Source organism: Bacillus rossius, chromosome 2 (genome assembly GCF_032445375.1).
Source record: "Bacillus rossius redtenbacheri isolate Brsri chromosome 2, Brsri_v3, whole genome shotgun sequence".
In the NCBI taxonomy this organism is placed as follows: domain Eukaryota; kingdom Metazoa; phylum Arthropoda; class Insecta; order Phasmatodea; family Bacillidae; genus Bacillus; species Bacillus rossius.
Genome location: NC_086331.1, coordinates 101,588,895 through 101,611,840, shown reverse-complemented (window position 1 = coordinate 101,611,840; position 22,946 = coordinate 101,588,895). Strand labels below are relative to the sequence as shown.

The 22,946-nt window shown below is 35.6% G+C and overlaps 2 protein-coding genes across 6 annotated transcripts in view; one reads left to right on the top strand and one right to left on the bottom strand.

The window, feature by feature from the left end:
• Window positions 1-15,879, top strand: part of LOC134529524 (plasma membrane calcium-transporting ATPase 2) — a 349,005-nt gene extending 333,126 nt beyond the window's left edge. For all 5 annotated transcript variants that reach the window (XM_063363712.1, XM_063363709.1, XM_063363708.1 and 2 more), the window contains one exon: window positions 8,621-15,879. In XM_063363712.1, coding sequence (XP_063219782.1) covers window positions 8,621-8,833 — 213 coding nt within the window. In that variant the 3' untranslated portion in view covers window positions 8,834-15,879. The remainder of the gene's footprint in view (window positions 1-8,620) is intronic.
• Window positions 15,880-16,070: 191 nt separating this feature from the next.
• LOC134528938 (uncharacterized) overlaps window positions 16,071-22,946 on the bottom strand; it is a 98,723-nt gene continuing 91,847 nt past the window's right edge. Inside the window, exons 17-19 of the mRNA XM_063362607.1 lie at window positions 22,563-22,726; window positions 19,719-19,847; window positions 16,071-16,260 (exon numbers count right to left, since the gene is read on the bottom strand). Coding sequence (XP_063218677.1) covers window positions 16,071-16,260; window positions 19,719-19,847; window positions 22,563-22,726 — 483 coding nt within the window. The remainder of the gene's footprint in view (window positions 16,261-19,718; window positions 19,848-22,562; window positions 22,727-22,946) is intronic.

Sequence of the window (22,946 nt, the reverse complement as noted above, 5' to 3'; positions counted from 1 at the left end):
GCGTGACTTTCTACCAAGGCATCACCAGAGCTTGGTTAGGAATCGTGGCTGGGCATTCATGCGTCATTCACCCCTGGTGTCACTGCCTAGCCTAAGTAAGCGTGACTTTCTACCAAGGCATCACCAGAGCTTGGTTAGGAATCGTGGCTGCAGCTGCGCAACTCTGCGCCACTGACGTAACTCGCTGGGCAGTGTATGGCAGCAGCTAGCTTACACGAGTCGTGTGTCGTGAGAATCAAATTATGTCATATTAATTTATGTAAGGTAGGTTGAAAACAGGAGCAAAGAAAAAAAATTGGGTCACGTATAGCTTACCACATAAAACAAATTAAAAAATTTACTTTACCAGGTTTAACTTTCATAATAAGCTAATATATTTATTTTAATACATCGTACGTTTGAAAGAAATGTCCCGTTCATGATAAAAGTTTATTCAGAATTGAAATAGAACCAAGACTTATTTTTAAACAAGCGTCTCTCACGCTGAACCATATATTAAGACATATGTAAAAGATACAATTTGGCATCTGTCGATAAACGCAGTGTATGAACACCGGAACTAAACTTTTTATGACATTTCCCACAGAAAAAAAAAGCTTTTAAAATTAACTTTTTTTCTGCGTTGTCATGCCAAAAATTTACTTCATCTTACCAGAATTAAATTTATTTTATATTTTATTGTAAAAAAAAGCTTTATTTACTTGCTTCATATCTGGGGTGAATCTATTCAAAGTGTTAACAAAAGTTACTGTTTCAGAAAAAAACTAAAAAAGTGTGTAGCAAAACAAAAAAAAAGTCTTTATTCATTTAATATCGAAAAAAGATACGCGTACATACGTACGAGTGATGCAAGTAATACTTCTTTAACATCATTAAAGAAAGCATATAGGTAACGTCAAAAGGAAGAGATGGCGCAGTAAATCTCATATCAAGGAAAACCAACAAAGTGATAAATATCTTAGACGCAAGTATGTTATGACAGAATTTTCTTGTTTAGAATTATATTAAACCTGAATGAAACTACATTGCAAAAACTGTTTTAACTGATTTTACTACTTAAAAAAGTTAATAAAAGTTGTAAATATTAGTCCAATATTAAAATTATATATGAACATATGATTTTTAATTTGTTTGATAAATAAAAAATATTTTATTCGTTTGAAAATTAAGCACGTGATACGTTGTGTATCTTGTGCTTCAACACAAATAGACGAAGCGCGGATGTGAATTGGACTTTATCCTGTTACATTTCCGTTACATGGTAAGCGCACATTTGGTTGCGCACCAAAATTTCCCCCTTAACGCGCCTACAAAGTATAACTAAAAAGAACAGATTTTTAGCAGGTATTATAATTATACAATTAATTTTTTAACAATATTTAATGTTTTTTAGTAAGCAGTTCCATAGAAGTTAGGTTTTGGTACATTTTCCCCCCTCAATGAAAACCTTTTTTGAAAAGAATGTTTGACAAACACTAGGTAAGCAATAAACTTCCTTAATAAATCACACAACCCTCAATAAATCAAAAAAGTCTGATAGGGAAATAAGAATTTCCAGTAAGCACTTTTGTAAATATATCCATTGTTGTTGTTGCTCAGTTCGGCCCTCGAGCTAGGTCGTGCAAGTTGCCACGCTCTGATATCCTTCGCTTACCTGTATATCTCCCTGAACTATCGTGCACTACATCTGAAAACCTGGGTCGACATGTCGTTGAAGTAAAGTTAACCAACTCGAAACACTTTTAAATGGACCTACTAGTTTTATTTATACTTTTTATTTTAAAAAAACTCACTACTGATACCTGCTTTCACGGAGACATTCAATTACTCGTTTGTTTACTCATAATTCCCGCCTAATTGATAAGTTATATTCTCTCAAAAGCTTGCGATTCTCTTCCTTACTGAATTATAAACAGTGCCCACGGCCGCACAGCGCACTACGCCTGTGTGACTTACACAGTGGGTAATTATTGTGTTCGCAGAGAACAGTATCAGAGTAGAGGGGGCTCATTACCCAATTGCCTCTTTACTCAGGTCATGCAATTGGCCCATAGCTCAAGTCATAAAATTTTTCTATTGCCCATGTCCTAAAATTAGCCCATCTCTCACATCGTTAAATTGGCTCATTCCCCAGATCATGAAATTGGCCCATTGCCCGGATCATGAAATTAGATTTTTACTCAGGTCATTAAATTGACTCATTGATCAGGTAATGAAATTAGCTTGTTGCCCATGTCATAAAATTAGTTCATTTTCCAAATCATGAATTTGTCTTTTTTCCCAGGTCTCGAAATTGGCCCATACTGCCTAGATCATAAACTATACTTAATGCCCAAGTCAGAAAATCTTCCAAAACGTTTTGTCTTAGAGTATTAGTGCATAAAGTACACAGCGTGTTGGTGGAGTAGTAAAACATCAGGATTTTTTCTCGACAGAACCCAGGTTCGTATTACGGTACAGTAGTATTTTTTTCGGTTTTCCATTGTTTTCCCAAGCCAGCACTGGAATGATTCGTGGTCATCAGCCAAGGCCGTTTTGGTTCCCAATGCCCATGCATTGAGTTGGTGGTTAAGGTTCATGGGTACCAAATTCACTTAGATGGGACTTGGATTCCCAGTTGTGCACTAAAGTTACAGATAATTGACGTAACAGCTCGTCGACAACGTCAACATCAAGGACTGCCTCATATATTCCACGTCATGGTGATTGGGTAAGGGATCGACCATGAACAACGATATTTTAAGGAACCAACCAAACTTTGCTTGGATGTGACGTTGGAAAAACGCAGAGAAAAAAAGGAATGGACTGGCGTTTAAACCTATACCATCCAGAATTCAAGTCCAGCGCTTCACCATTACGTTATCGTGCCTATAACGGAGCAATAACACACGCACAATCGCCTGAAAAGCAAATAGAAACGAAAACAAAAGTCATTGTTCAAAGCTTCAGGTTTTGACGGATCCAGTGGTAGATCAAAAGTCGGTTAAGATCTTTGAGTAAATTCATCTTTTTTAGTCGTTATCCAAGCCGCACTTGGGGTGAGCCGGTCCGCCGAAACTGGGCACAGAGATCTGGTTGGATGTCACAGATGTCGCCCTAGATAGACGATGGTGCCTGGGATGGGACCTGTGAGGGGTGTTCACCCTCTAGTGTGTCATGAGGAGCCCCACCGAGCAGGCCAGTGCGTGAGGCAGGACGTCTTTATCTGCGCTTGACTACCGCGTGGTTCCGTCCGAGCGTGCCTCGCAACATGGAACAATAGTGGTGATAACATCTCCGAGAGTTCTAACACTTGAAGAAAGTCATCTGCGAGTTCGAATAGCAGTGATAAAACATCAGAGAGTTAAAAAAATTAATGAAATACTTCTTAGAGCTTGAACAGTAGTGATAAGACATCTTCTGTTTCAAACAGTAGTCATGATAGACACGTGCGAGTTTCGACAGAAGTAATGAGACTGTGAAATTATTGGGAAGAATATAAATGAAGAAGTATCTGAAAAATAACTAAAAGTTTAATCAAATAACAAACTTGTATTTTTTGTGTAATGGGAAACGCTATGATTTGAAGTAGATCTATTTAACTGTGAGACGGAAAACTAAGGTAATTTAGTTTCTAATAAGTTCACTTTTGGATAAACCCTATCTTTCATTTAAAGTACGGTTTGTACGCATTTCAAACAACTGTTAACACTGTACAGCATAAACCTGCAATTTAAAAATATATTTGTTTTAATTAAAAACTGCATAAAGCTAAAGTTTTATGTTCAAAAAATTATCATTGAAAACCAGTAGCTTTGGTTTTTCTGTGATTTGTTTAGTAAGAAATTTTATTGACATATTTTTTTAAGTGTTTTATTTGATCATTAAGTAAGAGGATTTATATATAGTATTGCTAAATCATAGGTTATAGCACTTCGGGGCTTACACTGAAGGAGCAGAAAATGATGGTTAAAAAATTATAGCGAAAATTCATCGGGTAGGTAAAAATTTGTTTTAAATATATTTTGTAATTATATTCAAAGCAAAAACGTACGTTTTGGGATATTGCAAAATATTTTCAGTAACTGTTTCTAAAGAGATATTATAATTATATCAAAACTTTCCATATTGCTTGAACATAGTGAATTAAAAAACATATATCAAATTATGGTATGTAATTCTAATACTTGAAAAATAATAAAATAATTTTTTTAGTTTAAAAAGTAAATAGTGTACAAAGTTTTTCAATGAGGTGCATATATTTGAACTTACTATACGTACTTATTTTATTAATAACTTTATTTATAGTCGAAAGCAATGTCATGTGAAAGTAGATCCAAAAATTATAAATGCATTTAAAAAATAATCTACCAAGGGTATTTTTATAAGGTTTAAGCGTAATATTTTTCTGGAAATATAAACAATTTCAGGAGAACTTGTAAATAATAAATGAATATGATTTAGCTGGGATTAAAACCTGGGTGGTTAAAAATATTGCTGATAATGAAACTCATCACGTAAAGGATCATGTTTGACAACCATTTACTTAATCAAACTGGTTTGCTTAAAAAAACTCAATTTCTCCTAAAACTTTGTTACGAAGAACGCAAATCGAATGTTTTCTGTGTAAAATTTTGTCACAACTATTTGTATGGTTGTAATACCTAATTTTCAAAATAATTATGGTAGAAAATCAGCAGCATAAATTAAAATATTATATATTATATCAATTGGTGGGCATTGCTTAAGAAAAATTGTGGCTAGAGAGAAAAACATGCTAAGCTAGTTTTTCATGGACATAAAATATTACCGCTATTTTTACATTACCCAATTTTTCACATGTATTTAAAATTAGTCACTCTAAATGACACTTACGGTACCTATTATGCTTAAAGAATGATTGTGCTAAGAATAGTTGCTGCACATAATTTTTCGTTTTATGTTTTTTATTTATTTTATAACTTAGCATGTTGGTTTTTTCGGCCACAGGGTTTTACATGGGCTGCGAAAAATTGCTAAAATTTCTTAAATAAATTTTAAAAAATTCAATTAATAATGTTAAAAACAAAACACAGATTTTACTAAATGAATTTGATCTACATTGTGTATTCAAATGCAAAATTAAGTCTGGATATTCAAACAATGAAGTCATCGCAAACATATTAATTTACAAAAGATAATATTCTTAAAATATGCTAGCTGTATTTTAATTGTGCTTACACTTTTATCACGAAATATTGAAAAGAACATTACTCTCAAGTATTACGAGTAAAACCTGTATCACGATAACTACTTCCCCCTGTTTTTTTCTGTATTTTAATTTTTATTTGGTACTAAGTGTTTTCAATTATATCGCTGTGCCAGAGCCCTGAATTGTTTACATAGTAGGTAAAAAAAACAGTTATTTGAGGGAAGCGAACTTAATTTTTTGAATTTTTTTTTTTACGTTATACGTTTAACTATTGGGCATTAAGAAACCACTCTTATATTTAAAAACATAATTTTTTACCTTTAAGGAAAAATATATTAAAATAATAAAAATAAATGTTATACAATCCTCCTACATATTAATGCACTACCTGAGAAATAAAAACTGAACGAAAGTAGAAACGAACAAAAAAAATTCACTACAAAGAACTCGCATATTAGAGAATTGCTTTTATTTGAACAGTATTTATTAATTTCTTTCGTCACAATTCAATTGCTATTCTAGGCAAATAAACTTCAAATTTACTGAAACCAATTATGGTATTCTGCAATGCTCAAATTACAAAATATCAAATGTGTGTAAAGGCAACACACATGTTGATCAGAAAGATGTGCCTTATCAGATATAGTGCTATGATGCGAGCATAGTATTCTCCCATATCACACTGATATTTTCGTCAATATATCTCAAACATGAAATGCTCTAAAGCTGCCCTTACAATCCAGTTATTCCTGGAAAAGGCACAATATGTCACTACTCACTTCAGCGACTCATCATCAGCAATGCATTTACCGCATCGGTTTAATTCATCTCACTACCCCAAACACTACCACCATAAGGCCGGATTTATTCTGATCATAGCGCTAAAGAAACCCCAGGAGGACTATCACACATCAGCTCATATGTTACACCCAAGTTACTTGGCATAGTTGCGATTTTCCAATAAGTTAACTTCAATGCACAAGGCCGAATACTACCACCACGATGCAGGCTTTCTTCTAGACAGAGTGCTGAAGGAAACACAACAGGACTATCACATATCGAACCAATACACTTGGCATTCATGTGTTTTCTCTCTAAGTTAACTTCAGTACAGAAGTCCAAGCACTACCCCAACGATGCCCGCTTCCTTCTAAACAGAGTACTGAAGGATCCCAAGTATAATTATCACTCATCGGCCCATACGTCGCTATAAGTTTACTTCAGTACACAAGGCCAAACATTGTCACCTAGATGCATGTTTCAATCTTTTATTCTGATCAGAGTGCTGAATGCACCTTATCAAGACCATCCTACATCAGTTAATATTGGTGTCCCAAGATTTTCTTGGCAAAACTGTATTTTTCCGACTTGGGTTTTACAGAAACTTCTTGAGCCAATATGTCCAAAAATAAATGAAAAAATACTTTATTCATCTTGTTGAGTCAAAGAACCCTCATAATATCCTTGTGAAAAATATTCATTAGATTGTATAGCCGTTAAAACCTAGTTCCCATTTTTACCCATGATTTGAGTTGCTGAGCTTATATTCTACGCATTTCATTAGGAAATTACAGTTTTTGGACCCATGTACCTTGAGATACGGGACTCCAGACATCACAAACTAGCCAGTAATCATAAAGACTGCCCTTAGTTTATGTACCCCCCCCCCCTACATGGTATTGAGAAAACCCTGATATTGTCCAGTTTTAGCTGATTAGTCGTCAATGTAGGAGGCATATTGGCTTCTTTGGTTGTAATATCACTTTCGTTGTATACTGAAGGGCCGGATGAACCCATGACTATATCTGGTTGAGTGACTTTTATCATATTTAACATTCAATCGTCGAGCAGCCTGGACATTGTTATATACGTTTCTCAGGAAGACAAATCATGTTAAAGTCTACATTGATTTTGACGCAACAACAGATTTATTGTAATCCAGACCAATTATATCGAGAACCATTACAAAGTTATTGTTGGTAACATTAAAAACTGTATGGTTCATTTTTTCAGGTAACGAAGTTGGCTGAGAAAGAAGTATACTTTTAGTAGTTTGGGTACTACTTTTACTTACATTATTTTATAGTAAAGATTTTTAAGTGGCATAAATATATTTATTTAGATATTTAAAAATTTAGGTAGCCATAAATTCATAACTGTACATTTTAAGGCTACCTAGAAAAACACAACATAATTTTGTTGAAGCGTTTAGAGTAAGCTCTAAAATGTGTTAGTTATAAAGTTGGTAGTGATTAATAATTGTAAGTCTTAATTCACTACCCTTAAGCTAGGATTTTGAATTAATTTTTTGTGAGTTGCACAAAAATAATGCTTGTGAAAAATGAAACACTTAATATCGTCGCGCTGTTGTTGAATAGTAAATACCTCTTACATCTTATTATTAATGCTATCAATTTGTTTGGATTTTCTTTTTTAATGAATTTTTTAATGTTTTAATGCATCTTAATAGTCTAAATTTTTCAAATGTTACTTTATGTATCTAAATGTATTTAAATTGTGAAGCGAGTTGCACAAGCAAAACATTTTTAACAATAGATGCAAAGTATATTTTATTGTTGAATATCACACGCCTGTATAAGTAAAACCATCTAAGTTGTGCATACACCCAATGCAGATGAAAACGTTTTGTATTTTATAGTCTATCTTCAAATATTTTCTCAAGTTCTCAAACTTTTGCTTGTGCTTAGCTCCTGCAAATTATAATGAAATAAATTGCTCACGCTACATAATTTTTTATTTGTTTATATTCTGACTAAACATTTGAACTCTGGTAATTTTGCGTTGGTTTTTCTCAACAAGTTACTTTACAAATGGTAAGAAATTTCAATTTAAATAAGATATAATTTAATGCATATTTTGATAGGGAAGGTTTCAAATTTCATGACTGGTACGTTTAGGGCTTTATGGATCAAGCTGATAAATGTCAGTAAACACAGTTTTGTAAATGTCGTTTCCAACTACAACTATGTTTTTTCTAGCTAACTTTTAACTTAAATAACGCTGTGAAAAGGTTCGTCACCATATTGTGTACATTTGTACAGCCTCACAGGTGAACGATCAAAACAAACATTAATTTTGCCCAATTATAGGACGTTTTCAAAGAAATAGAATACAAAGTACCCACTGACATTTATGATCCTAGATGGAAAATATATTTTTCATTATTAACAATATTTTAAAATTCTCTGGAGAAAAAAATAATTTGTTCGTAGAACAGAAACAATTGCATGATATTCTATACGTGATTTTTTTTAGTAATGTGTAGTTAATTATTTCACATAGCTGAAGCACATTCTGAATTTCTAAAAGATTATTTGATGTTAACATCTATTCAGATAAATGTAATTTTTTTTAATGGTAAATGTGACTGTTAGGCGATGTATTTAGAATAAAACCTTTACTAATATGGTGATGTGGTGTTTCTTGCAGATACGCGTAGTTAATGCTTTTCGTCAGGGTCTAGACGCCCGCTACGGTGACGCTACTCTCGCTGAAGTCCTACGAAAGCAGTCTTCGCTGAACAAGCGGTTATCACAAACTTCTTCCATCGAGTACGCAGATAATGTCATGGATGAGTTGACGATTCCAGAGATCGACGTGGAGCGCCTGTCGTCGCACAGTCACACCGAGACCGCGGTGTAGTGGCGACACCAGCGCCGCCGACCTGCCGCGGGAGGAGCCGGTACCACGAGTCTGCAGCCTGCAGCTGGGACCACGCTCTTCGCTCTGTCGTTGATTCGGTGGGCTTGAGTCTCGGGTCGCTGTGGCGGAGTCGCCGCGGCACCTCACCACTTTCCACGCGGGGGGAAAGCTCCGTTGCCAGTGCAGACGAACCTGTTCCAGCGAAGCTTACAGCTCTAACGAACTGATTACATCTCATGGAATGCCGTTTCTCTAGCGCAATTCGCCAGTTTTGATGCAGGCAGACACAAACTGACGTTGTTGAAAAAAAAAATTTTTCTCGTCGGTTTCATTATGCCCTTCCTTTAGAAACTTAAATAATCATACGAAAAATCTTCTTACGTCTTTGAAATCTGTGTAGTCAATCCACTGTATTTGTAACTCGATATTTTTGCGGTGTCTCATTCCATTGGTCGGTTTGCTGTGGTTCGTTCTAAAGCATGCAGCGGGCTGTTGTTGGTCTGTCTGCGTCGCAACTGCCCAGTCACGGCGGGAACTGACTGAGCGCATCAGTCGCATGTCGGAATGCCAAGTTGACGAACAGACTGCGGAGCGAAGCAAGGGTGAGGATAGGATTTACATAGTGTACAGATTAAATTATACTAAATTAAAGGGCTCTATTCAAAAGACATTTTCAGGTAAGTTTGTGGAAAGTTGTGGTTAAATGACTGAATGTTACGTGCATGAACAATAAACTATGCGAATGGCACAATATTTAAGCAGAAGAAAGTTGTGAATGAGAAAGGAAAGGTTGTTAAGTGCAGATTTTTTATGATACTAATTATTGTAAGATAATTGTTATATGAATGTAGACAGTTGATGGGGAGGCTACAGCCTTTGAATGGAGTACAAGTGTGAATAGTCAAAAATTTGTATTATTTTAATTTATTTGGTGCCTCCCCTTGTTTGAAAGTCAAGTGCCGGGATTTTCTGTAGTGTGTAGTTTCCATGTTAGTATGTTTATAACATTATCTGAGGACACGCTAAAGGGTTTGCACCAATTGTGTTTTCGTAGTGCATTTTGGTGCAGTGCACTTGACTAGTTAAATTTTGTTGTTGACTTTTTCTGGGTGTACTTCTTGTTCCTGTTGGACACTAGGACCACAAAGTTGAAGTTAAAACTGTTATTTTATTACTATACCTATGGCAACTAAAGTGAATTCTGTGTATTATGTATGGGAGACTAAAAGGACTTTGTTTGTGTTAGATGGAGAAACAAGAAGACACTAAGGAAACCAGTTCACCACTTTCTGTCATCGATATGGTTATTTAATTGTTTGAAATAGATCACAAAAACTTGGCAATCTTGTTGAATGTTCTTTAAATTGTATCATAAATTGAAAACAAATACTCTACTGAGCAAGCAGTTAATCTAGACAGGGATGCTGAGCATCGCGTAGTAAATGATCTTAGTGGAATAACTGCAAAGATTGTTTGGTGAATTAAATACAGACAAGTATTTAAGTTTGAGATTCTAAATTTAATTTAGAGGGACTGACCTGCGACGCAGCATTGAACTGACGTTGCCTCCGCCAGCTCAATAGTTGCAGTTCGCCGCCTCTTTATTAAAGAAAGCCCCTTCTCTGTGCTCTTAAAAATACTTGATCAATACTTAATGCAAACAAGGTATTCTTCTATCCAACTGGAGATCAACTCTAAACTGTTTCACAAATCATTAACGGTCTGCTGAAATAATGTATACATTGTAGTCATATTAAAGTAATGAACATGCTAAAGTAAAAATGACAAAAAGACTTTCATAAAATGTTAAATGCCACCTATTTCATTTGTGAATCTAAAATTACAGTATTAAAATGTATTCACAACATGCATTATATGTAGTTTAACTTTTGTACACTAATGCTATTTCTGCTAGACTGCTGCTTTATAACCATGCTTTCAAGGTTAGCTAACTCCTCTCCAGAATGTTGTGTTAAATAAGGATTTTACGATTTCTTACACATGCTGTCTCTTATTTATAACAGTTCTATGAATTGAGAATTATTCTCATTGTGAGACTCTTATTATGTTATTTTATGTTAGACTTTTTTTTTTTTTTTTTTGGCTGTGTGCCAATTAAAAACGCAAGTGATATGTAAAGTCACCACAAATGAAGATTGCGCAGTAATAACACATAACATTGTATTGAAAAGTGATAATATTTCATAGAGCATATGTGTGTTCTATGTTACCACCCAAATTTAAATGTATACAGTAACATAATTATGCCTGCGTTATATTTGAAGGCAGATAAATTAAAGCAAATACTACCTCACGAATTCAGACAGTGTTGCAAAATGTTGCTAACGCAAAGTAACTCAACTGATTTATTGTCATTTCTTACGAGCACAAACACTTCATAGCACGTTTAGGATTGCTGAATTATTAGGCCGGTAGAGATAGCTCGTAGGAAGCGACAGTTACATTAGTAATTTACTGTTATGCGATAAGGTGACTGGAGTGCAGAACATAAAAATTTTTCTAGTTGTGAAAAAAAAAACTAAAAAAATAAATAAAACTTATGTTTTAGTGTCACTAGTCCATTATTTTCTGGTTCAGAACACTGCCAATTACGTCTGAATTGGAAGTAAAATTTATGTTCGCGTAGTCGTAATTGTGAACCTTAGATGAGAAAAATACACGCCTGTAATTATCACACAGAAACCATCACAACCACAGCACCAGTGCGACTGCTAATACAAGCTTTCCAGCTATATTATTTTGTATTCAAGCTTTAACCTTACCATCCTGATGCCGCGAGTAGAATAAATTCCAACATTTCCATGATACGAGTGTGAATACGTGAACATATTTTTCGAAAAATTCCCGTGTATAGATAATTTCAAAAGAAAAACTAGTAAAAATGTCCAATTTTGTTCCATGATGTAACTATTGGAAGAATTTCGCTGCAAAATACTCAACGTAAGTGTAAGGATTAACAGTTTCTTGAGCTTTTATCACAGAATTTGGAATCATTATAAAAATTAAGCATGATATTTTGAAAGGTAACTCCCGTTGTATTATTAATATGACTAACTCAATAATCACGTTTCACCAAAACTTAAACAAAAAGGAAGCTGTATGTGCAGTTCTCTCGTAAAGATAAATTTTGTTATCTGATTTAAAAGCATGCACAGTAAGATTCAAATTCGTTTAAACCGTGTGATAAGCCATTTCTATAGCATATTTTCTCACAACTGTCCAAGAAAACATTATATGAGACCAACTCATTATCATGCAATACGATAATAATGTTTTAGAAGTGATTCAAGCTTTTGACTTAACATAAATACATATTTTTTAAAAATATATAATTTTTTTTTTCCTTTTTTAGCCATGAACTAAATGTTTTTCTGTAGAAAGTATACTGACTGTAGAATTAAGCTTTACTCATCAAAACATAGTCTCTTTGCTGCCTCGTACCACATTCCCTAGACTACTGTCAGTTGTGTTTTGAATTTTTTCATTGCTTCAAAATTTCCATGTTATTTCATATGTCTACTCCCAGTATTTCTCTAACCCTTCCAGTCTCTCTTAGTGCACCTCTTTAGTATATGCTCAAGTTGACTGTTTTTTTCTAAATCTTCATGTGTGAATTTGTATCTTAACCAGTGATACCTTTTTGCTGCTTACCTGCGTTTGTGTAGAAAATTATCCTTAACTGTAGAAGCTCTACAAACACTTTCGCTTTCGATGTGCAAAATTGATCATAGTATGTGTCAATGCTGAAGTATTTTGCTTTCTATATCCTTTTCCAAAGGATTTTCAAATAATAAACTATGGTAATTGCTGTTTTTTAGTGTTAAACAATGCTGTAAAAGTTATGTAAAAGGTTAATAATAGGAAATATGCTTGCTTAAGGTTTTTTTAACCACCTGCAAGATTTATGGCGTAATATGTGTTGGTTCTTTGTTAACGTTTTACTGTACATAGCATCAAAGTATTTCTGTGGCGATTTTGAAACTAGCTGGCAGGCACTGGGGCTCGAGTTGTTTCGTTTACTTTAGTGAATACAGAAAACAGTTGAAGCAAATTTGCGTGTTTAAATATTTAAGTGATTGGAAATTCAAATAATATTGTGTAGTGTCTCTTTAAATTATGACTTCAATGGCCTACTGTTATTGCTCGTTTAAAAAAAAAAGTTGGCTGTGTGGGACTCACTGTTTTAATCGAAACTTTTCATCTTGCAATCTGTAAGTTTGCTTCACTGAAGTGGCTATCCTTTAACGTGGCTCATTTGTTGCATGAAGCATTCTTTCTACCCGTCTCGTGTTTACATTTTCGGAGCGTCTCATTTTGACGTCCACTTGTGTAGGCAGCCGTACCACACTGACTCTTCTCTTAGCCGCTGCTTCTTACACGTTCATTGCTATTGTTTCTTATAATCCGATGGAGAGATGTTGGGTGTGTTTTACTGAAATACATTATTAGCATGTGGTATATAGCTCAGTGAGCTGCTTCCCCTACATAAGTGATGTGTGTCTTCTCTTGGGTGTTTGCGTGTGTTTGTGTGTCTGTGTGCCTGCATTTCCGCGTCCGACGGTCAAAAGTTTATCCTCTCTCATGTGAATTTTCTAAGCTTCTGTAAGTAACAGTAACCAAAGAAATGTATACAATTGTTGCATTATTTGTACAATATTTTAAAACATGTTCAAATGAGTTAAAAATTATTTATATTGTTTGCAACCACCATGATTTATAACTGTATATGAGAATAAAAATATATATTTTAGTCAGCTACATGACAGTGATCTAGCAGTCCCTTTCTTTGTTTGGTCCGCGCCAGTTACACGAGTATTATGTTTATGCAACAGAACATATTTATATCCTTTGTTAATGACTACTGAGTAATTGTTTTTAACAAAATAAATTTTTAATGAATCAGAACAAACCGAAAGTATTATGTGCATTTTTTATTTGAACTTATCACCCTTATCCTATTGCATCTCTAATCAACCTTCCCGATTCTGAAGTGCATATGTCGCCAGTTTAAAAACTGTGTATATAAATTGACTAAGTAGTTTTTTTAATGTGAAGCTCTCAGCATTCAGTTTTGTGATCTTGACAATGACATCAAAATTTCTTAAACATTTTCTATGCTAACATTATGCACATGCTTTCTTTTGTGGGAGCTTTCATTTTAAATGATAAAATTACTAATTTTACACAATATTTTTTTTAAGTCACTCAAGATAGTTTAAAATCATGAAAACCGAAGTGCAAATATATTTCCAAATAAGTTTTCACTGCAACGAACGTCAAAAATAAAAAAAATAAAAACATTTTAAACAAGAGTGTTTGTTTAGGCCACTCGGTTGCGACAACGATGGTGCTCCTGAGCACTCACGGAAGTAAGTCGGCGGATCTTCACAACGCATTGGGACGCGCGCTGGCTTTCAGGCGAGGGTACTGAGTTCTTAACCACGTGTAGCGTGGGAGGAAGTTTGTTTCATCTAAATTCGTCACACAGAAAGTAATAGTCTTCACAAATGTCAAAAGAAACCGTCAAACTATCAATAACAAGTCAACGAAGGGAGTTGTTGAATTAAACATCGAATAAAAAATAAAAATAAAATGTTTGTTGCTGAAACTGGATTTTCACAAGCAACATTAAGCTCACTAATTTTAAACATTCAACAAAAATTAATAAATAATAATATGGAGCTGATATATAAACCAGAAACACATAATTATTAGATATATAGCCTAAATCGGAGTAAAATGTTCAAAGTAAGAGTTTCTGAAGAAATCAAGCGTTTTAATAGAAGTAAAAATGTTTCATAATAAAACAATCACGCCTTTTCCACAATAATTTTTTCAAGTTAAAATTTGCTTTGTCTTTGATAGCAACGCCTAGAATCACAATATCATTACATGCATTCTCCTTTATCAAACTTATTCATATATTTTATAAAACATGTTCATATTTATTCAAAGAGGCATGTAGTAAAAATAAAGTACGCGAGTACCATGTCTTAACATTCTTAATAAGGACCGAAATACAACGTTGCTTTTAATTTGGAAATAACGACTTCATCAAAGAGAGAGAGAGAGAGAGAGAGAGAGAGAGAGAGAGACACGACAAACTGTTGTCCGTACATTAAATGTACAAATATTGTACAAATTTTGTAAAGAGATATTCCGCCACCTTCAATATTCCTGTTTTTCAAGCTATTCTTGAGAATTGCAAGTGCTTTGGTTGTTACACTTAATTTTCGTAGTTAATGTTGTATATCTCAATATACGCGATATTACGTGCGTCGTGCGACTTTTTAAATTATGTATTATCATCTTGGCTTTAATACTTTGCCAGTGACTGTTCAAATTGATGATATAACGAAACTCATTTATGATATGCATTACAATGAAAATTGACAAAATTTCGAACCCCAACGAAGAAACTATTGAAGTAAACAAGTAAACGACTTAGGAAGTGTATTTTTTGTAATTGAATAATTATTTATTAGTTTGTGGAAAAAATTTCTTGTAGATACAAAATTATTAAAAAAAATAAGCTTTACAAAGCTGAAATTATGCATTATACAACAAAAACTCACATGCTAAGAGACGGTTTTAACAAAAAAAAAAAAAAAACAGAGAATAAAATGATTACTATTCGTTTGGAAAAAAAATCAAACAGATCTACATTACTATGTTACACAATTTACATACAAATTAGAAATAAAAACAAAACAAATAACAGTAATTATTTTTAAAATAAATTCGAACCAACATGGCTTGACAAAAAAATGTGTTTATGAGAGAATTTCAAAACACAAATATTAATTTTTCTTAAAATATTGAAATACTAAGTATATTTTAGCATCAAAAACTTTGAAATAACAATTTAATATTTTCTCAAAATTTATATAACGTAATTATCATTTTTTAATTAAAACACAAAAAAAAATCACATTGCACAGTATTTTCGTTTGAAATCGGTGCACTGGGAAAGCTACCATACAAACCTTTGTTTTAAGTGCGGTTAAATTTAATGTTTATGAAAAAAAAATTGTTAGATAACTTATTAAATATATATATATATTTTTTAAATTAAGACACAAGTAGTTTGAAAATCTTTTGTTTTTCCTAATACTGGTAGGCAGTTGCTGTGATTTACTCGGCACGTTCCAAGCCAAACGGTGAGACGAACGAAAAGGGTTGGGGGGGCGGGGGGGTTGGGGTCATCGCGCGGGTGTCAAGTGTTCGCGCTGTGTCCGCGGACTCCTGGCTGCGAGACGGCAACACTGCGCAGACTCCGGGAACGCTCGAACAGCGAGGGGTCGCTGTAGATGGGCTCGCTGGGGTCTTCGAACAGCTTGGGCCTGGACACCCCTGCAGCCGCGTCGCGCTGCTTCAGGTCCTTGCCCAGCAGGCTGTTGGCGGACCTGCAACGGCGCCGGGTCCCGTTATCCAGCACGTCGGAACTTAGGGGCGACTCAATTGTTGCCCATTGGAAGGGCAGCCCTTAAGGATTTTTCTGGCAGTGGTTTATTTGTACAGAGACTGGAAGGGCAGCCCATCCAATTTCTGAAAACATGCTCCTTTAAGAGTTTAAATTATCCTGAAAACTTGCCCCTTGGATGGGCAGCCCATCAGGATTTTTCTAACAGTAGTGTTTTTGAAAGGTTGTCTGAATTGTTGCCCCTTGGAAGGACAACCCATCAGGATTTTTCTGACAGTGGTGCTTTTGAAAGCTTGTCTGAATTGTTGCCCCTTGGATGGGCAGCCCTTCAGGATTTTTCTGACAGTAGTTACTTTGTAAAGTGACCTAACCTAATCTAACCTAACCTAGCCTAACATAACCTAAAATAACCAATGTCAGAAAAATCCTGATGAGCTGCCTATCCAAGGGGCAACAATTCAGACAACCTTTCAAAAACACTACTGTAAGAAAAATCCTGATGGGCTGCCCTTCCAAGGGGCAAGTTTTCAGGATTATTTAAACACTTAAAGAAACATGTTTTCAGAAATTGGATGGGCTGCCCTTCCAGTCGCTGTAAAAACAAACCATTGCCAGAAAAATCCTGAAGGGCTGCCCATCCAACGGGCAACAATTCAGCTCCCCCGGAACTTACCCGTGTTTCATTTGTTTTTTATAAAAAAATTTTATCTATGGATTAAGAGGGATATTTTTATGCCAGTCCTAGAATGTGCTGAGAGCATGACATAACGTAGTGAACACTCTCGGATTAGCCGTTCGTATTGAAACGGCATACCTCCGCGTGTATAATTATATTTAGTTCGTATTAATTAGTAACTGAAAATAAAATTGGAGTATTTTTATAGGTCAGCCAGGCGACAAGGCTACAACGCTGCGAAGCTAACTTTTTGTTGCCAGTTGGAGCAACATTTGATTATATGCCTTAGAAAATACGAGAAATACCGTCACATGAACTAGATTACGGAAAAAAAAGGGGGCAAGGTAACTACTTGAGATCTAGCGAAGCTTTCTTTCTCGTCCGTCCGTGCGGGAGCATCATGGCATACGAAATAAAACCAAAATTAAAGTATATTTAATTCGTACCACATGTGGCTAATTCTGTTGTTAAGTGAACGGAACTACTTGTAGCATGTAATATTTTCTAATGTAAAATTAACTGTCGCCGATGGATTATTTAAAATCCTATTTAAGTATATGTTTCAATTTAATTAAGTATTCACAGACCGAATTATGTTGTTAAAGCAAAAACAAATATACATACATACGCTTAGTGCTGTAAATAAGTTTTGAAATGTTTCAGATTAATTATTTTTTTTAATGTATCTATTTGACTGCAACTTTTAGTTTAAAAAAATTACCAATAAGTAGAGACCGGATAAATTCGCGAATTCATTTCGCGATAGGCTAAAATACATATAGTTATACCTCAGTGCTGCCTCTGTTATTGGCTCATAACTCACATGGATGACTCTGGGCCAATGAAAAACACCCAACCGAAGCTTTATCGAATCACAGGCTGCTACGCTGGAACGTCTCACAAGACAGCAGCCAATGAGTGGGTGGCATTTGACCGAGTGTACGTAGAACTATGGAGTTCATCCTGGAGGTCATTGAACCGGCGAATTTTTCCGGTCACTACCAATAAGATAGCACCAGGTTCGTAATCCTTTAGAGAACCCAAAAAATGTTAAATATCTTTGATGCCATATTCGTCCCAACACAATTTTCTTGGCTAATATATTATAGGCATTTTTATGGTCGCTATTATACTTATTTTGTTTTCATTTTTTAAGTTTACGAAATGTATTCCAGGATAGTTTCACTGCCATAACATTTACTTTGGCACACCGATACGCTTAGTACATCCCCGATGCACGGGTGCATGTTGCCACACATGGTCCGCCATCTTGACGACTTCGGCTCGTGGCTTTAGCGCATGCGCATTAGACTTTCAACCTGTCAAATTTCCGTCGTGCAACGCGCGCTTATTTTATTGCACTTGTGGTGCATACTAAATTTTCACTCTCAACGCGCCTAAAGAAATAGGTATAACCTCAAAACACAGGCAGTGATAATTCCGGTCTAGGGAGAATTGTCACAGGTTCATCGTTTAGGCATTTGCAAGTGACGCGTTCGGTACTCATGTTGTTCGGCTAGCCTTGAGAAGTCAATAGTACCATCGTAAATTTAATTGATATTTTATATTAGAAAAAAATAAGTAAAAAATCACGGACACCTTGACAGCATAATTAAATAAAAACTTAAAGTACCAAACAAAACAATGACGACCTGGAAATAAAACAAAAACAGTAAAATTAAAAAGCAATCAAAAAAGAAAAGAAACAAACAATTGCACGCACGTACAATATAAAAAAAAATGATAAACCAGGTTCAATAAAATTCTAACGAATAAATACAAATAGAGACTGAATAAATGAAAATGGTTTTGGTTTGAAATAGTGCATCACCATAAACATATATTTAACTAAACGTCATATGGCATACATAGCTAAATACATTTATACCTAGCTGTGTTATTATACCACAAGAATGAAGCTATATCTATACTTATATTATAAAGAGAGTGTGCGAGCTTTTTTTGTTTGCTCGAAGTGAACTCTAACACAACTCGACCAATTTCAATGATTCTTTCATTGTTATAAAGTAATATTATTCCATATGGACATAGCCTACGTTTTAAGATAAAAATATAAAAACCAATAATATAATACATAAAAATAACAGTAAACAATCACACCGTAGATTTATTTATATCTTGAAGTTGTATATACCAGAAAAAAAATTAAAGAAGGAACACCAAAGAGATATGGAAGGAGTACCAATATAAATTGAGTGTGTATTAAACTTATTTCCGTTACCTTTTCAATTAGTAATAAACAATTTCGTTAGCCTGCCGAGTTTAAGACTACAATTGTGGGTTAGGAGTGGTAAATAATCGAAGCATGCGTAAAATAATTAGAATTTTTAACCCTGTAAGTAATAAATTGTCTCTTAAGGCATTACCGACGGAGATATGGTAAACAGTCAAAGGACCAAAAAAATAATTACACTAGTGTCGAGTCAATTGCTTTTCAATTTCACAACCATCGTTTTTAAACGTCAGCAATATGGATTTCAAACAATGGAGTTGCCATGAAGAATCTTCTACAACAAAGCTACGATGGATCAGATTGCTAGGGTTATTGAATTTTTTTAAATTTTTATCAGAAGTCAAAAATTAGTAGTTTTTTTTTTTTTTTTAATTTATTTGTCCGTCGGTTACGGGCCGTGATCCCCCTGCGGTCGAAATCTCGAGTTTCTGGCTCGTGTGAAAGAGGGTTGGCACCCGCGAACGCCGAGCGAGCTAGTCGCACGCCGGGCTGCCTCCGCGCTTAGACTCGCCTCGTGCCGTACTTGTTCTGCATGCCGAGGAAGGAGAAGTTGTGGTTGGAGACTGGGTACGAGCCGTTCATGTCCGACGGCGCGGTCTCGCCTGCTGCCGCGTTCTTGCGCTCCAGCGCCCTGTAGCGCCTGCAACAAGACACCTCGTGCCTGGACACTGCACCGCGCGTGTCTGACACCACACTGAAAGAAATTTTTGTATATTTTACAAGAAAAATCCTTGGAAACCCTGCTGCCAAGGATATTTCTTCTAAAACTACAAGGCAGAGCTTTGTACGATGTGCGATTTTGCAAGGCTCTGCCTTGTAGTTTTGCAAGAAATATCCTTGGCAACAGGGTTTCCAAGAAATTCCCTTGTAAAAGTACAAATTTTTTTTTAGAGTGCAGCCTGGAAAGCTAGGAGATGTTTCGATAGGACCTCCACTTGACCACGGGTTCACTGGGTGATTGAGGGGTCCCGGTGTGATGTGTTAGAACAGGGTAGGCGCCAGCAATGCTGATAACGTCTAAGAGCTTAGGACACAGCCAATTATCTGGTTAGCTGAGTGAGGCGGGGTGGCTAAGCTGTGATGGGTAGCCTCAGCCTCTGGACATAGCTGGATCTCTAACACCTCTCCTGTTTCGCGTATACGGCGTACCCCGTGGGGGCCCTAGGCCGGCAGGGCTTCGGCTAAGAGGGCTGGGTCAACAATTTAAAGAGGGAGAAATCCCTTTGCAGTCATACTGTGTGTGTCTGATGATGGGGGGGGGGGGGGAGGTAAAAACCACTTGGCTGGCCGTTTGCTTCCCGATTCTTTCCTTTCTTTGGTGGGAAATTATAGAGCATTAATTATTAAGGGAAAGGGGGGGAATATCCCTCCCCAACCCCCTCCGTCGCGTAGGGACGACAGAATTGTATCCCCTTGGAAAGGGTACCATTCAGACTTATGGTGGCTGTAGTGTAGCTGGGTAGAAACTGGAAAGGTACCCTTTCCGATTTCTTAAAATGTTTCGGTTTTAATGCAAATATGCACTGGAAAGGTATCCCCTCGGAAAGGGTATCTTTCAGGATTTTCTGTACAATGACACAGCAGAAAATAAACTGGAAAGGTACCCTTTCCGATTTCTTAAAATGCATATTATTTTCTGCTTTAAAATCGTGAAAGTTATCCCCTCTAACCTAACCTTACCTAACCTAATCTAACCTAACCTAACTTAACCTAAACTAACCTTAACTAACCTAAACTAAACTAACCTAAACTAACCTAAACTAAACTAACCTAAACTAAACTAAACTAACCTAACCTAACCTAACCATTCCGAGCACAAACATGTCGCAAACTGGAAAGGTTACCTTTCCAAGGGGATAACTTTCAGGATTTTAAAGCAGAAAATAATATGCATTTTAAGAAATCGGAAAGGGTACCTTTCCAGTTCCTACCCAGCTACACTACCGCCACCATAAGTCTGAAAGGTACCCTTTCCAAGCCCTTTCAAAGCCCCCACGTCGCGTATGCCCCTGCGTTCAGGAAATCTTAGGCATCCCTGTGGTAGAGTACTCATACCTGTTTCTTACAGACACATAACTTACTGGTGTTGTAGTTAAAGGGTTTGGACAGTGCGTGTTTCGGCGGGAAAAGATACTTAACGAAAATATAGGACACAATATATGCAGCTAGCTGAAAGTGAACTCGTATTTAATAACAAATAAACATGCATAAATGTTCTTAGTTGATAATATACCGCCAAAAATGTATTTACTACATTAAGTTTGTATTTTATCCGTAGTTAATATTCTCAGAATAAAAAAATACATGTGTTCCTATATTTCAGTCATTATATTATTTTTGGAATATAGTAGACGGTTGCATGTAAGTTTGGGTAATGAGATTAATAATAACTCTATCTCTTATAATTTAGCATCGTTGGAAAAATAAATTTTTAGTAAGGACATGTATGTCTATGTTTTTATGGATTCATTATACGTATATTGTTGCTGTGTTGATAGTTTGCAAATCTTAAATAAGCTTAGTTATCAAAGTTTTTTCAAAATCACATAATAATTCTACAGCAATTAGGTAAGGAGATTCACCAAGTCACTATAATTGTTACATTAATGTTATATTTATATGTCATTTTGTTTAAACAATTAATGCTGCCTTAAAACACCTATGAAAATTTTTCGTAGAAACTACTATCAAACGAAAAAAAAAATTGGTTGTCTGTAAAGTCGGTTTACGGACGATAGTTTAACGTGACAACGTCATAAAAAAACATTGATGAAATGATTGCATACTTTTATGAATAAAATTGAAACATTTTTATTGAATTATCACAATTTTGTATGAATACAAAAAATGAGTGAAATGAAATCTACAATTTGATAAATTTACTTTTATTTGCACTCATTAAATCAAATATGTTTATTACTTTAACGAAGAAATTATTTTAACCATAACTTTTATACGTGTTTGCTATTTAACTTCTTCCAATCTGTGTTATTCTTTTAAGGATAGGACGATGATAGGAAAAGTAGGAAACGAATGGGAGTGTTTCAAGTTTAATGTGCCTCGAAAAAGTCAAATCGATGGTTGTTACAATCGAGTGGAAGAGAGATAGATTCGGTGCAAGCGTGCAATGAGCGTAACGGGACACAGCGTAACGGGACAATTTGCGTAACGGGACACTTTTTCGTGCGTGCAGCTGGCGTTCATCAATTTATTAGACTTTGTCACGTCAAAAAAAAAATGATGAAGTAGGAAACAAAAACTGCAGTATCAGCGTAAAAATTTTAATTATGTATTTCGAATAAAGGGGAATGCCCTAGCCACTTATTGCTTCAACTGAGGAGTTGTCCCGACGTACCTGTAGAAGAAGGCGAACATAGTTGAGACAGCCAGCAGCACGACGAGTATGATGGCGATGGCAGACACCAGTCCGTTGTACAGCGACGACGTGAGGCAGACTCGCTGTGCCAACGGCTGAGCGGCCTGCTCTTCGTCCTTCAGTTCGAACCTCGACTCATACACCTGTCACAACCAGCACAACACATGCAACCGAGTTTCCACAACACCCCTTACAGCTATTGAAGTGAAACTTCCAATGCGACTTCCAACAAGGTTGCGTTAAACGTTTAACGCTACCATGGAGGGGGTATGAAAGCACTGTTGCGTTAAACGTTCAACGCTCCTGAGGAGGGGGAATAGAAAGAGACGGAGCGAGAGTGAATGCGTGGAACTCGAACGCATG